The sequence below is a fragment of the Neophocaena asiaeorientalis genome, unplaced genomic scaffold, assembly GCF_003031525.2.
Source record: "Neophocaena asiaeorientalis asiaeorientalis breed wild unplaced genomic scaffold, Neophocaena_asiaeorientalis_V1.1 scaffold46, whole genome shotgun sequence".
NCBI classification, from domain to species: domain Eukaryota; kingdom Metazoa; phylum Chordata; class Mammalia; order Artiodactyla; family Phocoenidae; genus Neophocaena; species Neophocaena asiaeorientalis.
This window is the reverse complement of record NW_020175393.1, coordinates 15,681,600-15,697,147: the sequence shown is the minus strand read 5'-3', so window position 1 is coordinate 15,697,147 and position 15,548 is coordinate 15,681,600. Positions and strand designations below refer to the sequence as shown.

General features: G+C 39.4%; 1 protein-coding gene across 7 annotated transcripts in view; it reads left to right on the top strand.

Annotated features, from left to right (window-relative positions):
* PKHD1 (PKHD1 ciliary IPT domain containing fibrocystin/polyductin) overlaps window positions 1-15,548 on the top strand; it is a 600,926-nt gene that overhangs the window by 422,562 nt on the left and 162,816 nt on the right. For 6 of the 7 annotated variants that reach the window (XM_024765924.1, XM_024765923.1, XM_024765919.1 and 3 more), the window contains one exon: window positions 8,409-8,926. In XM_024765924.1, the coding sequence (XP_024621692.1) occupies window positions 8,409-8,869 (461 nt within the window). In that variant the 3' untranslated portion in view covers window positions 8,870-8,926. Of the gene's footprint in view, window positions 1-8,408; window positions 13,932-15,548 lie in introns of those variants that run through there. The other variant, XM_024765921.1, reaches the window with a different exon arrangement.

The window sequence follows — 15,548 nt, the reverse complement described above, 5'->3', positions numbered from 1 at the left end:
TCCTTCTGTGTTTTTAAACTTGTGGCATTTGCTGATCAAGCGATTGGCCGTCTCTCTCATAAGCACTCTGCAAACACACAGCATCACCATCACATATTTAGCTGGCGGAATCAAGCATTTCGACTGTCCCGTAGATCCAGACTGTAAATTCATCACGTTACGGCTTTTAGCAAAAATTGTATGTACGCAGCAGGGAAGGGAGTAAAGCATGCATCCCTTGTGTTTTACGTTTACCAGGGTTTTTGACATAGGGAGCATCTGAGCTAGCTTTTAACATTCACATCTGCTTTTGTGACTTTGCTACTCAGAAGATTTAATGAATTACCAGCCTCAGTTAGACAGGCAGGAGAATGTGACAGTTAAGAGCGTGAAACTCGGGTGTCAGCAGGACTGGGTTTAATCCTGATTCCCTTGTTGACTTACTTCATGGCCTCCAGCAGGTCCACAGTCCTCTCTGTGCCTTTCGGTTTTCTCATCAGGAAGATTGTCCTAAGAATACTGCCCACACTCAGATGTTGTGATGCTGATTGAGTTAATGTCACTCTAGAGTGCAGAAAGATTCCTGGCGTACTGTATGTGCTGTGTATGTGTTACTTATTGTTGGTCTTTCTCGTTGCTTAGGACTCAACGCCCTCCAAGACCTGACTCCACCGTGTCTTCCTCCTCCTGCTCTGGGTTTCATCTTCTTGCCCCGTCCTCACACTCACCTGTTAAAACCTCCTCAAGCTTTTCAACACCAGCTGCTATGCCCTTTTTTTTCATAAAATCTTCTCTAATCCTCCCCACCTCAATGAAAATGAATATTTTCCTCTTTGGGGTTCCAAAAATACTGAAATCATACCTCCATAGTAGCACTTAATGGTTTTTGGAGTTTGTCACATAAAGATGGCTCTCTGTTCCCACAGGCCAATGGTTCTTAACTAGGGGCAATTTTGTCTCCCAAGTAGGGTGACCAAGTCATCCTGGCTTTCCTAGAACTTTCATAGTTTTAAAAATGAAAGCCTTGTGTCTCAGTAGCTCCCTCAGTCTCAGGCAAATTGGGACATTTGGTCATCCTACCTCCAGCAGATCCTTGCATTGTCTGGAGACATTTTTGTTGTCACAGTTTGGGGGAGGGGGATGCTCCTAGCATCTAGTGAAAAGAGATCACCCCCACCACAAAGATGATCTGGCTCAAGATGTCAGTAATTCCAAGGTTGAGAAATCCTGGCAGAAGCAATTACTTGTCTTTGTAACATTTCGGTGAGAGATTGCTGGAATTACAATGAATGAACTTAAATTTTATCTTCCAATACATATTAAATAAGTATTTATTTATTTCCTGAGTTTTTTGTACCTTATAAGGTCCTCTCTGTATAGTTACAAAGAGATGATATTTGGCTTCCGATCCTTTATGAATTTCTAATATGATTGGGACACAAAGATAATATTTGGGGGAAAATGAAAGAACAATTCCAGGCAGTAAACAGTTAAGTGTAAAGCAATCACAACAAACAATATGTATTTGAAGAATTTGAAGAGGGGAGAGAATGCCAAAGGAGAGAAAGAATGCCATTATCCTAAGCTACATGTTTAGTGCTTCCAGCTCCCAAATCATATCACACGGTTTCAAATCCCATTTGCTAAGGGCTTAATTGTGTACTTTGTACAAACTCAGGTTCACAGAAGAGCAGGGAAGCAGCCCTGCTTTGCTCCGCTGAAGCTCAGTTTTGTACCATTCCTTCTCACCTGTTCCCTTATTCCCCTTATTTGGTTAATATCCCCCAAATCTCCCAGGCTAGACACCTCAGAGTTACCTTTAACTGCTAGTCTCCCGTTACCACCCTGCCCCCTTGTTTGCTAGGTTTTATCAATTCCACCTCTGTTGTGTCTTGGTTTTCATCTCCCACCCACTCCATTTCCCAGATATATCTTCAGTTCAGCCTCAGTTAATACACTCCTTATAGATGTTCTTCCTTCACTCTTTCTCTTTTCCCACCAGGACAGTATTCCCTGTACACAGAGAATAAGACTCTCGGTTTCAAGATACCCTTCTATAATGTACCCACAGATCTAAAGTTTCCATTCTTTCCAATCCCAGATCAAATACTTTTTCTCTTTTTTTCAAAATCTTTTATCTAGAAGGAATAGTCGCCTTCTGTCCACTTTTGTGACACCTCCCTTTTATTCATTTAACACCTTTTATATGTAATATAATTATTTGTTTTTATCTTGTCCAGATTCTTCTGTTTAAGTTCTGTATCTCTTCTAATCCCAGCAGCACATTTACCAGAGGGTGTTAGGACATGAGACCATTGATCACCATTGTTGAGTAAATGATGAAAGTAGAGATGAAATGAGCCTTTCTCCTTTCCCTCTCCCCTTTCCAGAGACCCCTAGATTCCAGCAGTTCCTACAACTGCTGACAAAAAAAGAACGGCTACTCATCTCATCTAAAAGAGATGGAGAAATTTTATCCTGGTTCATAAGATTAACAACAGGACAATGGCCACACATCTTTTGGGTCCTAACAGTGGGCAAAAAGCGACAACTTCCTTCCAGGCGATGCTGTCTGCTGGCCACCTGAGTTTCCTCTCCCAGTTTCCTGGGGACTGCCTTTGTCTTTGCAGGACAGCTACTGTTGGAGATCTCAGTGCTACCTTCTCCAAATCGCACCCTGATCTGTGTCTGGCTACTGGTCACTATTGTGTGTGTGTATGTGAAATACATGCCCCGAATATTGGGAATGAAAGACTGACGTGTGAAAAGGGGCTCCATACCATGCAAGTGTGACCATAAACATTAACTTTGTGGATTTCTTATCTCTACCACGTTTGAATTCTACTGACTGTAGATGCTATGTGTTGTGAATGTAAAATAAAAAAGACTGTCAATTTACCTTTTTGTAAGTACAAATCTATAGGAATGACAGGGAGAGGAGAGGAGAGGGCTGGCCTCAAGATGTCTGGAAACAGTGAAGAGCAAAACAGTTTAGAACAAGAAATTGTCCCAAGTTCCCAAGGAAGTAAAACTATATTTGGAAGTTATTAATAAATAGCATGTCCATTCCATATAATAAAGAGATATGAACATCTCCTAATTTAAAGACATAAATAAAATCTATCACTTACTCCTTAAGGAAACTTTAAAATAAAATAACCAGGAATAAATAAGATGCCTGGTAAATAAGATGGAGCGTTCCAATGCTATTTGCAACCGAGATCCAATATTACCTTTAACAACGGAATATTAGAAGAATTCCTACTTAAATGAGGATAAAACACAGAGCTCATTCTTACCATAATTTTATAACATATATTTTGGAATAGGAAGAAGCAAAGTCAGATATAAAACAAAATTTAGAGGACAATTTTGGAGAAGATATATGATGATTTGCAGATGATTATTTAATGGTAACTTAAAGAGTCAACCACTAACTGCTATAATTTATAAATAACTTGAGTAACTTACTCAAATATAATGTCAGTCTATGCAAAAATCATATTGTATAAGCCAATGGTATACAGTTAGGAAAGACAAAGAAATACACATTAGTGACAAAGAATATGCTGCCTTGGAGAAAAAAATCTAAACAAGAGATATATGGGACTTATATAAAAAATAAACTATATTTTATTGAATAGTTTAAAGAGAAGACTTGAATACATAGGGAATTACAACATGTTTCTAATTAGGTTGACTAATATTGCAAAGACCTCAGTTATTTCTATATTAACTTTGGTTTAACACAGTTCCAATTATTTTACACAGGAGTAGAACAGCATAAGATGATTCTAAAATTCTTCAGAAACTATAGATCAATACTAGAAAACTAATTTTTTACAGGAAATTGTTTTATTTGGCAGTGGGAAAAGGTAGCTCAACCAGAGAGAGAATATTTATGTCACTCTTCTTCAGACAATGTGATACTGACACAAGAATATATGAGCACATTATGAGAAATAATCTCAATTAGGTATAGATATAGATATTAGATATAGAAATGTAACATGTGATGGAGATAATAAAAATAAAGGAAAACACAAGCATTAGTCTATAAATGGGGCTATAAATTTGACTATTTAGAACATTTATTAATCTAGATTCACACTTCAAAAAATACACCAAAGTAAACTGTAGATAGATTAATGAGTTAAATTAGGTTTACTAAAACATAGCCATTGCTAGAGTATTACAAACATAATAAAGTGGAGATTACTTATGATATGTGGGATTAAAGGCATTTTTTTCTTTATCTTCTAAAAATTTTCATACTTCCTGATTTGCCATGCATTGCTTATTAAAAATAAATAATAATTTTTCATTTAAAGGAACAAATAATCTAGAAAGGACATTGGTGATAGTATTTATAATATTTATCCATTAATATTAATTAATGCCAATTAATAATGAATAATTTAATGTTATTTATTAATTATGTATATGTCTTCTTCAATATGTGGGCAGGACTGTGCCCTTATTGACAAATGAGAAACCAAAGTGGAGCCCATTCTTTATGCTGGCTGATCAGCCATCCATCTTGCTGCTTTAGATCCTATTTAGGCTTCAAAACAGAGGTCATTATACTGGGTCTTTTGTACTGAATCCAGGTCATCCAACACTAAATGCAGCACATGGAGACTATGCTATGAAAATATAAAGGGTGGGAGCGGAGTGGGGAGAGGGGAGATTCATTGTTAATTATCCCATTGCAAAGGAAACCAATAAGTGAAATAAGTCAGAGAAAGGCAAATACTGTCTTTGATATCACCAATACTGTGATATCACTTATATGTGGAATCTAAAAAATACAACAAACTAGTGAATGAAACAAAAAAGAAGCAGGAAAAAAAAATAAAAAGAAGCCAATGACTACTACCCACACAAACTTTAAAAATCGTAGCTCAGCATATCTCTTGCCCAAGAAAGTTCTGGAAGCCAGAAGAGATCAAGGTTACCTGGAAAAGTTTCACTGACTGTGGATGAACCTGGATGGACCCAAAACCATGGAGTCTTCCTTTTCATAGAGAAAGGATCTGTGTTCCCATATTTTACCCCATTCTTCCTGAAACTTGATCAAACCCACAAACGGGACTCTGAGATAACGTGGAGGAGCAATGTGAAATGCTATCTTTCCATTTTAATGGGGACTCACCAATGAGGTGGAGGTGGAAAGGAGGCATGCCGTTTCATATGATTTGATACTCACTATTCTTCCTTCCCTAAAACCCAAATATTCAGCTGAATGCCTTAGGACACATATCTGCTATAAATTCATTTTTTTAATCTCATTTGTCTGAGATCTAAGCTTCCTGTGGAGGTCCAAGATCAAAGGATCGGATTCCTTCTGATGTCAGTGCTGACATATAATGTGTGCTGACTTAGTTCTGTCTATAACCTCACAGTGGGAAGTGGCCAGCCCCCCTCTGCACCTTTACTCAGTGCACTCTTATTTCAGCTGGGGAGTCTGTCAGCTATGTTGCTGATTGGAGCTGCCATGTAAATAATTCATGGGAGATTTTTAAATGGTTTTGGGCCTGCAGAGGAAAGCTACACTCGTGTTAGTCTTTTATGAATAGACGCAGACCTGAAGAACAAGGGAGAATAGATTTCCAAAGACGGTCTCTCAAAAACAGGATAACAATACCTTCAATGGATTGAAAATAGGTGACTTGCAGTGTTTGATTCCCCTTACATAAGATGGTATTGGTTGTACCAAGGGATAAAAATGCAAAGCCCTTTTTCCTTCTTAAACTTTGCTTCTATCTGACAATTGATTATTCTTATTGTTTGGTTATTTGCTGATCTTGATAAACTATATCTTTTTCTCCTGGTGGGAGCGGTAATTATAGAGATGACACCAAGCTCAATACTTGGCGTAGGATTGGGCTTAACAGAGGGACAAGGTTAACGGCAAAAAAAGTTCCTTCCCGGAAGGAACTCAAAGTCCTAAGAGGAATGTGAGACTATCATACAAGGAAAGGTGTCCAGTAACAGAAAGAGTTGCCCAAGTCAAATGAGAAACTCCAGCCAACAAGTATTGAGGCACAAATCAATGTAGTTTAAGCTGTCAAGGAACAGTTCTGGAAGGATTTGAAGATCCCATAAGTGAGACTAGGATAACCTGAAAGCTCTAAGCAAGAGAATTATCCCATAGTTAGAGGACCATGGCAGATACATGCTAGGCAAAAGGACTGTGGAAGAAGAGAGAGAAGATGTGGATAATGTGGGCTTCGTAGAATATTAACTGACACATCATCAAAACTATATAAACAACATGATTACTTATCTTGTTTTACTGGTACTGCTCCAAATTAACAGTGTGTTATATATATTTTATATAGAGAGAGAGTACTCAGATTTATATTATGTTGCTATTACCTTCTTTTTTCCTCACCTCACCTCCCATTCATTTTTGGATTAAATTGAGGTGGGAAATTGTTACCCTTTGCCTCAATACTGTCTCTTACACCATGATATAGACATGATGACTGTCTCCGAACACAAGCCAAGATGGGTCTCAGTAAACTAAGAGAGGATAATAATACACAGGTTCATAAATTAACATCTACTTTGTATTTAAAACTATACATGTACAAAAATTTCACTGTCAGTCGCTGTTAGATTGAGGAACAGGTCCTGAGAGCAGGGGAGGGGATTAAGGAGAGACGGGTTCAGGAGGGTGGTGTACAAGCACACACACACTTTATTTCTCGTCAAACTTGTTTTTATATATTGCAGTAGACAGTACATGTTTTTGTTAAAATGACCAAACCGAATCATCAGATAGTATTTCCTTAATGTTGAATTTATAGTACAAAACATTCTGTGAACCAGGATATAAACATGCGTGAGAGCAGACTGTGACTACTGAAGCATTCCGAGTGCAAAATATTGTTAGAGAAATCACAAGCAACCTCACGGGCTAAGACTCACATCTTCTCTAATAACTCTTTCGGGTCCTGTCAAGAATTAAACAGGACTTTGCCATGCTTTAAGCTGCAAGGACCGTGTCAACTTGCAGCTGGTTCCCAACAGTTCACATTATGCATTTGGTGGTGAGATATGAGATAAGCAGGGATGGGAAATGTCATGCCCCACTCTCATGCATGTATCCAGCCAGACTTTCTTCTTAACTCCCCACCGCCATCTTAACTTTACACAGTATATTGTGTGGTTCTCACAGTACAGACTCTGGAGCCACAAATCTTAACCTCTGTAATGTAAGTAAGATCTGCCATTCCTTTATATGTTGTCTTAAGAAGTTACTTAATCTCTCTGTATCTCAATGGCTTCCCTTCTAAGAGGGAGATAATGATAGCACTTACTTCACAGAGTGCTGGTAAGGATTAAATTATATATATGTATATATATATATGTGTGTATGTATATATATATGTGTGTATGTATATATATATATATATAAAAATTGGTGGCCAGCATGTGATAATTGCTATAATTGCTATATAAGTGTTACTTTAAATGATTATTATCCTCTCTCTCTTCAAAGAACACATACTGGAATGTATAAGGATGAGTATCATTAACAAAGAATAATTTTGAATTTCCTTTAATTTGTTTAAAAACAATAATTTGGGCTTCCCTGGTGGCGCAGTGGTTGAGAGTCCGCCTGCCGATGCAGGGGACACGGGTTCGTGCCCCGGTCCGGGAAGATCCCACATGCCGTGGAGCCATTAGGCCCGTGAGCCACAACTACTGAGCCTGCGCGTCTGGAGCCTGTGCTCCGCAACAAGAGAGGCCGCGATAGTGAGAGGCCCGCGCGCTGCGATGAAGAGTGGCCCCCACTTGCCACAACTAGAGAAAGCCCTCGCACAGAAACGAAGACCCAACACAGCCAAAAATAAATAAAATAAAAATAAATAAATAAGACCCCAAGATCACTATTAAAAAAATTATATATACACGCTCATATGGATATGTGTTTTTTATATATTTATTTCTGCATATGTTTATATTTTTGTAAAATCAAAAATATTTAAATGATGAATTTGGCTTAAAAGCCAAAAGTATTAATAAGACTTGTTTTTAGAGCTCACATTTCTAAATACAGGTGTGAGTTAACCCACTTGGTAAGGTCTGACTCTGGCCTAATTTTCATATTTAAGCTGCCATGCTTACAATGAAAAATCCTGATTGACTTATTAACATCATAAAAGTTTTTTTCTGGGAAGCTATATTATCAACTTTGTGTTAGTTAATATTAATTATCAGTTGGGCTTAGGATATCGTGTTTTTCTTTTTTTTTTCTGAAAAAGTATGTATTCCCAAAGATATTTGGAAATCGATAAGGTGATATAACTCAATCTTTAATTAGCTGGAGATATCTTTTCAGGAATGCTAAATGTGCCAAATGTGCAATCAGCTGATTGAGGACCAAATCTATTTCTCCTCCTTCTTTTCTCTCACAGATTTGAGGATGAAGGTCACGCTGGGCAAGCTGAACCAGCTCCCCCATCAGTCACGGAATGGTGTGTCCAGAAGGAAGGTGAGCCGCCGTGCAGTCCAAGAGGAAGGTGGCAGCCGAGAAGAGGCTGAGGCCGCTGTGCCTGCTCCCGGTACTACCAGTGTCACATCACATGGGAACACGTGTGCTTTGGGTTCTCCTGCTCAGCAGCTGTACCTGCAGGAGACTGGGAGCTGGAAGGAGTCCCAGGAGCAGGTGCTCCGATACCAGCTGTCGGGCCAAGATCAGCTGCTGCTGCCCTGCCCAGACCTCAGACGAGAGACACAGCGATTGCAGGGCCAGAGTCGCCTGGGCAAGGAGCATGTCAGCCTGGGGCTGCCCCAGGAGAAGCCAGCCTCCTGCAGTGCCGCCGAGACATTCTGCCTCCATTCAGTGTGTCCGGAGGCCGTTCAGGGGCAGCTGTGATCAAGCAGTAGTGAGGGCATTTGAAAGTCATGATGTTCAGAATATATCTGGATCATGGTGAGTAGGGGAGATGAGGCCTGAGCAATCTGGACACTAAGAAGGGAGAATATGGATTCTGAATTCTCTGTCTTCAACTTTAAAACGGAAGACAGTCATATAAATGAATGTACATTGAAATGGTATCTGATACATCTTTTGTATTTATCACGAATCCTAGTCCAATGTCAGGCAAATAATAGGTTCCCAAATACTAGATAATTTTTTACTTGTTTTTAGCTTAAGCTGGTTATCTTTCTGATTTCCCAATTTTAATAACGGTGTAATGCTGATTTATACCAGTAGGGGGTGGTATTAAGCTTCCTCTAGGATGATCACCCACAAAGCTTTGGGCTTCTCTTATTGAAGGGATCATGAAAAAGTCTGGTCTGCTACAGCTATTTCTGCAGTGTTCAAGCAAAACATTTCTTTTTCCTATGGGAATATTTGAAGGACAGGAGAAGACCCCGCTCCCTGGTCTGTCAGCCTTACCTTCCAACCACCAGGCAACCACCTGGTTTTTCACAAGATGATTTTATTTCATGGCTTGAATTCAATCATTATTAGGAGCCCATACCAAGCTTGCACCTCATGAGTACTGATACATGGAAATTGAGATTTTTTGGGGCTTTGCTGAGATTTTAGTTAAGGACAAAATATAAAAATAGCAAGTTTGGGTAAGGAAATTGTCCATGGACCACAGTTATATTTTTCAATAGTTCTTTCTGTTAATAACTGAGTCAAATTTACAAGTGGAAAAAAAATGTATTGGGAGACTAGAGGTGACCAAGTGGCCAAGTGGATTATCAGCTAACTTAATTATTAAAGAACTAACTGCTTTTTGGAGAAGACAGTGCATGGGAGAGATTACATCATATGCAGCCTCTCTAGGCTGTGTGCTAGGGCTTCAGGTGGAGACCAGAGCAGAGGGTTAGCTATGCTGATAAGTTGAGTAAGGATATGAAAGGCAGTTCCACCCAATTCACACATTTGCGGAGGGCCCATCTGTGTCCAAACTAACATACTTTAAGCAGCCTGTGTCCTTGGCTGTGGATCCAGAAGGTCTTATGCACCAAGGGAGTAAAGCCAAGACCGCAAAGGTGAAGAAAATATCTAGAAAGAACTTGCTCTGAGCTTTTCCCTAAATCGAAACCAGGATTTTCCAATCTCTGAAAGATGAAGGGGCTGTCCTGTGTTTGAATTGGAGCAGAGGAAGGAAACACACTCTTCCATGGCAGAATTTAGACAATGATGTCCTGGAATTAGCCCCGAAGGAGGTATTAATGGCAGAAGGTCATCATCTGAGGGCATCAGCGGGAAGGTATGTCTCACTCTACCATGAGCTGGCAGGGAAGTTCTCAGCCCCTGTGTCCATTCTTTAGGTGTCTCGCAGACATCTCAGATCTTAAAGCTGCCCCTGAAAGGAGGTAGGCAGTCTTCTCTGTGACACTGTGTTGGATTCTCTGGGTCCTCAGAGAGCTGTGATCTTTCACTACAAAAACATTTCAGAAGTTCAGGCTTTTGACGAGTAGAAAACTGCCCACTAAGGGTTTGTCTGTACATTCTCCCTTTCATCACCTCCAATTCCAGCCCAGGTGTCTTTCCTGAGCTCTATATTGTTTATCGAGCTGCCTACTGAGAACTTCCACTAGGTTATCCCACAGCCACTACAATGTTAACAGGGCCTAAAACCTGCTTCTCCTCAGGCTTGCCCTCATACAGTGCATGGCATGACCACATTCAGACTAGAAATCTAGAAGTCACCCACAACTTCTTCTTCTATCTAACCCTTCCCCAAAAGTCAGCTACCAGCTCTTATTTCTACACCTTCTTTACCCTTCTCCCAATCTCTACTATCTTCTTATCCATCCTCCATGTGCTAAACACTGATCTTTTTGGAAGGCAAGTTTGATCCTATGCCTCTGGCTGGGAGCAACCATAATCGACCTATTAATTTTACCCTAGCAAAACCTAGGATCTCTGGGCCCAGAATGGACTCTTTGGGCCTGAAATACCCAGAGTAACTTGCAGGGCTCTTGCATGTGTCATGGGATTTCAGAGTCTAGCCAGAATCCCCAGCCCATAGTAAGGCAGTTCTTTTTTTCATTCTCAAAAAATGGGAGAATTGGGTAAATTCTGGAAGCAAAGAGAAGAGTTCTTGGTTCCTTTTTGTCTGGAGATGAGCTGATTAAATAAAGCCCCGCTGTAGGTCAACCCTAAACTTACTCAGACCATTAACATAGGGAACCCAGTAAGTGTTTCCCAGCAGTAACAAGCCTTACCCTTTATTCAAATAAGTAATTTTAAAATGTCTTGTTGCTGTGTAATTTCAAAGGACCTCTTCTTGCCTCCCATTTCTGATTTTCTATGTGTGATGGACTCCTTTCCTCCAAGATACTGAACAAACTAAAATTCTAGACAGTTCAAAATTATTTGTAAATATTTATGGATGTTAAAGCTGAGAGGGATGATGGGAGCTAGGGTAGTTTGCACCATCTCTTGAGTTTTGGGGAGTGTGTTCAGGGAAGGTACCAGACTCTGACAGAGCTTCGTGTGTCTCTCAGAGTGAGAGCCTGGGCCAATCTGACCAAGGTTGCGTCCTGAAGCAAACTTGCCCATCTCATTGCCCAAAGAGGCTGCTGAGTACTGAGAGGCTTGAGTACCTCAGGGATGTGCCCTTTCAAGGATTATTCAGTTGAATGGCTCCCTTCCATCTAACAGTCTAACTCCAAAAGTATAAAATTACTATACATTGAAATGTATGCAAACTATATGCAAAAATGAGCATGGGGAAATTGAATGTAAATTACATGCAAATATTAATCAACCAAGCTTCTATAAAATGTCATGTACATGTCAATAACAGTAAAGGATTTTAATTAATTCTGTCATTTAAAATTCATGCATTTGTTCCATATTTTGTTTCCAGAACTTACAATGTATTGTGTCAATTTTGAAAGAGCTATAAGCAGAAGGAATTACTCTGATGAGTGTAGAACTGTTGACTTCAGCGTATACTATATTACTGTGACAAATTACAGTTATATTTGAGAGGCAAATCACATTTCCAGAACTTAATATTTTAAAAAGGGGATAAAACATTTTTTTATAAAGTTAAATGAGGTTTAAATGGTTGAATACATAGATTTGGGTGTTTACAAGTATTCTTCTAGCCATTTTTATCTTTAGGCCTCAAAAGACTGGGAATTTCTTTGCTTGGAACAATTCAAAAAAAGAATAGATTCTGCCCATAAATCTGGTCTGTCTTGAGATGGAAGATCTGTTTAACACATTTGTAGGACTTCCTAGAATTTACTAGGATTTGAATTGATTGCTCTATATCATCCCTCATTTCAGTCTCAAAATGACGACTCATTTATTATTATCACTATATCTTTTAACACTTAACATAGGATCGACCCTCTCAGAAGATTGTATCAATAAGTACATATGCAATTGTACTATGCCATTTTATGTAAGGGACTTGAGCATCTGCGAATTTTGGTATCTGCAGGGGCTCCTGAAACAAATCCCCTATGGATACCGAGGGACCACTGACGGTAATACGGTATTGTTAGCAGTTGGCACAATGCTGGATGGTAGACCTTCAGAACTTATCTTGCATAACTGAAACTTTGTGCCTCTTGACCATCACCTCCCCATTGCCCACAGCCTCTGGCAATCACTATTCTACTTCCTGCTTCTGAGTATGACTATTTTAGATCCACATATAAGCAAGACCATATATTATTCATCTATCTGTGTTGGCTTATTTCACTTAGATAATATACTTTAGGACCATCGGTGTTGTTGCAGACAGCAGGATTTCCCTCTTCTTTAAGACTGAGTGATATTCCATGGTGGGTACTGTTTTAAGTCACTCAGTTGTGGTAATTTGTTATGCAGCTATAGAGACACTACGGTTTCCCTGAACTAAAGGGGAGCTGAGTCCTCTGTCTTGTCCTTGCTCCAGTCTCTTGGATGTCTCCTGATCTCTTTTTCAGTGGACATGAATCAATTCCAGTCCACCAGAAGCTTAAACCCCTCACTCGACCCATAGATTACGCTGTGGGCATCTGGATGGCGTCAGTCTTGGTGCCTCTCTGGGTATTCCACTGGCGCTCGCTCCTTCCAGGGTGGAGGATGCCGGCTCTCAGGTCCTCCAGACACCATGGATTTGTTCCCATCCTGGAACCACAAGATGGAAACAAGCCAGACTGTACTTGTCTCCCTCTCTCCCTTCTGTCTTCTCATTTCCCAGTCTGTCCCCCCAACTAGATTCTGAAAAAAGTTATTTGCAGCATCCCCATCAGTTCCATGTGTGACAGGAGACTGATGTCAAGTGAGAAAATGAAATGTAAATTTTATTAAACACCCCCTCTCCTCTCTGCGTATCAATTCAGATTCCAGCCGAACATAGCAAATCAAATCCTGCCTATGCCCGGCCTCGGGGCACATGGAAAATCATTCTCCTTAGTACCATTCCCTTCTAGTAAAATATTTTTCTGTTTGGTAAATGAAAATTGTAAATGCAAACCCTGTATTAATCCTCGTGAAAAGTATATCTTCAAAATGAACAGTTGAAGGAGAGAGCAGAGAAGAGACGAGGGGAGATTTCGGGGGCAAAGGGCAAGAGGTAGGGGATTGGGAAAACAGAATTGTATTTAGCTGTGTCATGCACAGTCCTGGATGGTGGCTGTGCAGGGATGCATATCAACAGAATAAATGCCGACATTCTTTGAAAGCTTGGACCATCCGGACATTCATCTACATGCTGTCCTGTCTCATAGATAATAAAGATCTTAAACCCGATACACTGGCTTGAAATTGCATTAGAAATATAGATGCTTCGTTCTGGGTGTATGTGCACAATTACGGGCTTGTCTGGAATTTTGACAGGTGATGTCTGACTGTGTGTAGAGAAAAATCTTGATTTCGGGTCTTAAGTGTGATTAACTTAGTGGAAAAAAAGCAAATTTTGACTGCATATTTATTGAAATAAAAATAACAAAAATTTTTTAACATCTGTATTGGAGTATAATTGCTTTACAATGGTGTGTTAGTTTCAGCTTCACAACAAAATGAATCAGTTATATATATACATATGTTCCCATATCTCTTCCCTCTTGCGTCTCCCTCCCTCCCACCCTCCCTATCCCACCCCTCCAGGCGGTCACAAAGCACCGAGCTGATCTCCCTATGCTATGCGGCTGCTTCCCACTGGCTATCTACCTTACGTTCGGTAGTGTATATATGTCCATGCCTCTCTCTCGCTTTGTCACACCTTACCCTCACCCCTCCCCATATCCTCAAGTCCATTCTTTATTGGGTCTGTGTCATTATTCCTATCTTACCCCTAGGTTCTTCATGACATTTTTTTTCCCTTAAATTCCATATATATGTGTTAGCATATGGTATTTGTCTCTCTCTTTCTGACTTACTTCACTCTGTATGACAGACTCTAGGTCTATCCACCTCATTACAAATAGCTCAATTTCATTTCTTTTTATGGCTGAGTAATATTCCATTGTATATATGTGCCACATCTTCTTTATCCATTCATCCGATGATGGACACTTAGGTTGTTTCCATCTCCAGGCTATTGTAAATAGAGCTGCAATGAACATTTTGGTACATGACTATTTTTGAATTTTGGTTTTCTCAGGGTATATGCCCAGTAGTGGGATTGCTGGGTCATATGGTAGTTCTGTTTGTGGTTTTTAAAGGAACTTCCATACTGTATAGGAATGCCAGAGATTTCTGTGCATTAATTTTGTATCCTGCTACTTTGCCAAATTCATTGATTAGCTCTAGTAGTTTTCTGGTAGCATGTTTGGGATTCTCTATTTATAGTATCATTTCATCCAGAAACAGTGACAGCTTTATTCTTCTTTTCCGATTTGGATACCTTTTATTTCCTTTTCTTCTCTGATTGCTGTGGCTAAAACTTCCAAAACTATGTTGAATAAGAGTGGTGAGAGTGGGCAACCTTGTCTTATTCCTGATATTAGTGGAAATGCTTTCAGTTTTTCACCATTGAGGATGATGTTGGCTGTGGGTTTGTCATATATGGCCTTTATTATGTTGAGGAAAGTTCCCTCTATGCCTACTTTCTGCAGGGTTTTTATCATAAATCGGTGTTGAATTTTATCGAAAGGTATCTCTGCATCTATTGAGATGATCATATGGTTTTTCTCCTTCAATTTGTTAATATGGTGTATCACGTTGATTGATTTGCGTATATTGAAGAATTCTTGCATTCCTGGAATAAACCCCACTTGATCATGGTGTATGATCCGTTTAATGTGCTGTTGGATTCTGTTTGCTAGTACTTTGCTGAGGATTTTTGCATCTAGGTTCATCAGTGATATTGGCCTCTAGTATTTTTTTTGTGTGACATCTTTGTCTGGTTTTGGTACCAGGGTGTTGGTGGCCTCGTAGAATGATTTTGGGAGTGTTTTTAAAGTAAAATAAAGTAAGATAAAATATAATAAAGTTATTAAAATAAAATAATTATTAAGAAAAAAACGGACCACTAAAAAAAAAAACAGACCACTACTAGGCATATACCCTGAGAAAACCATAATTCGAAAAGAATCATGTACCAAAATGTTCATTGCAGCTCTATTTACAATAGCCAGGA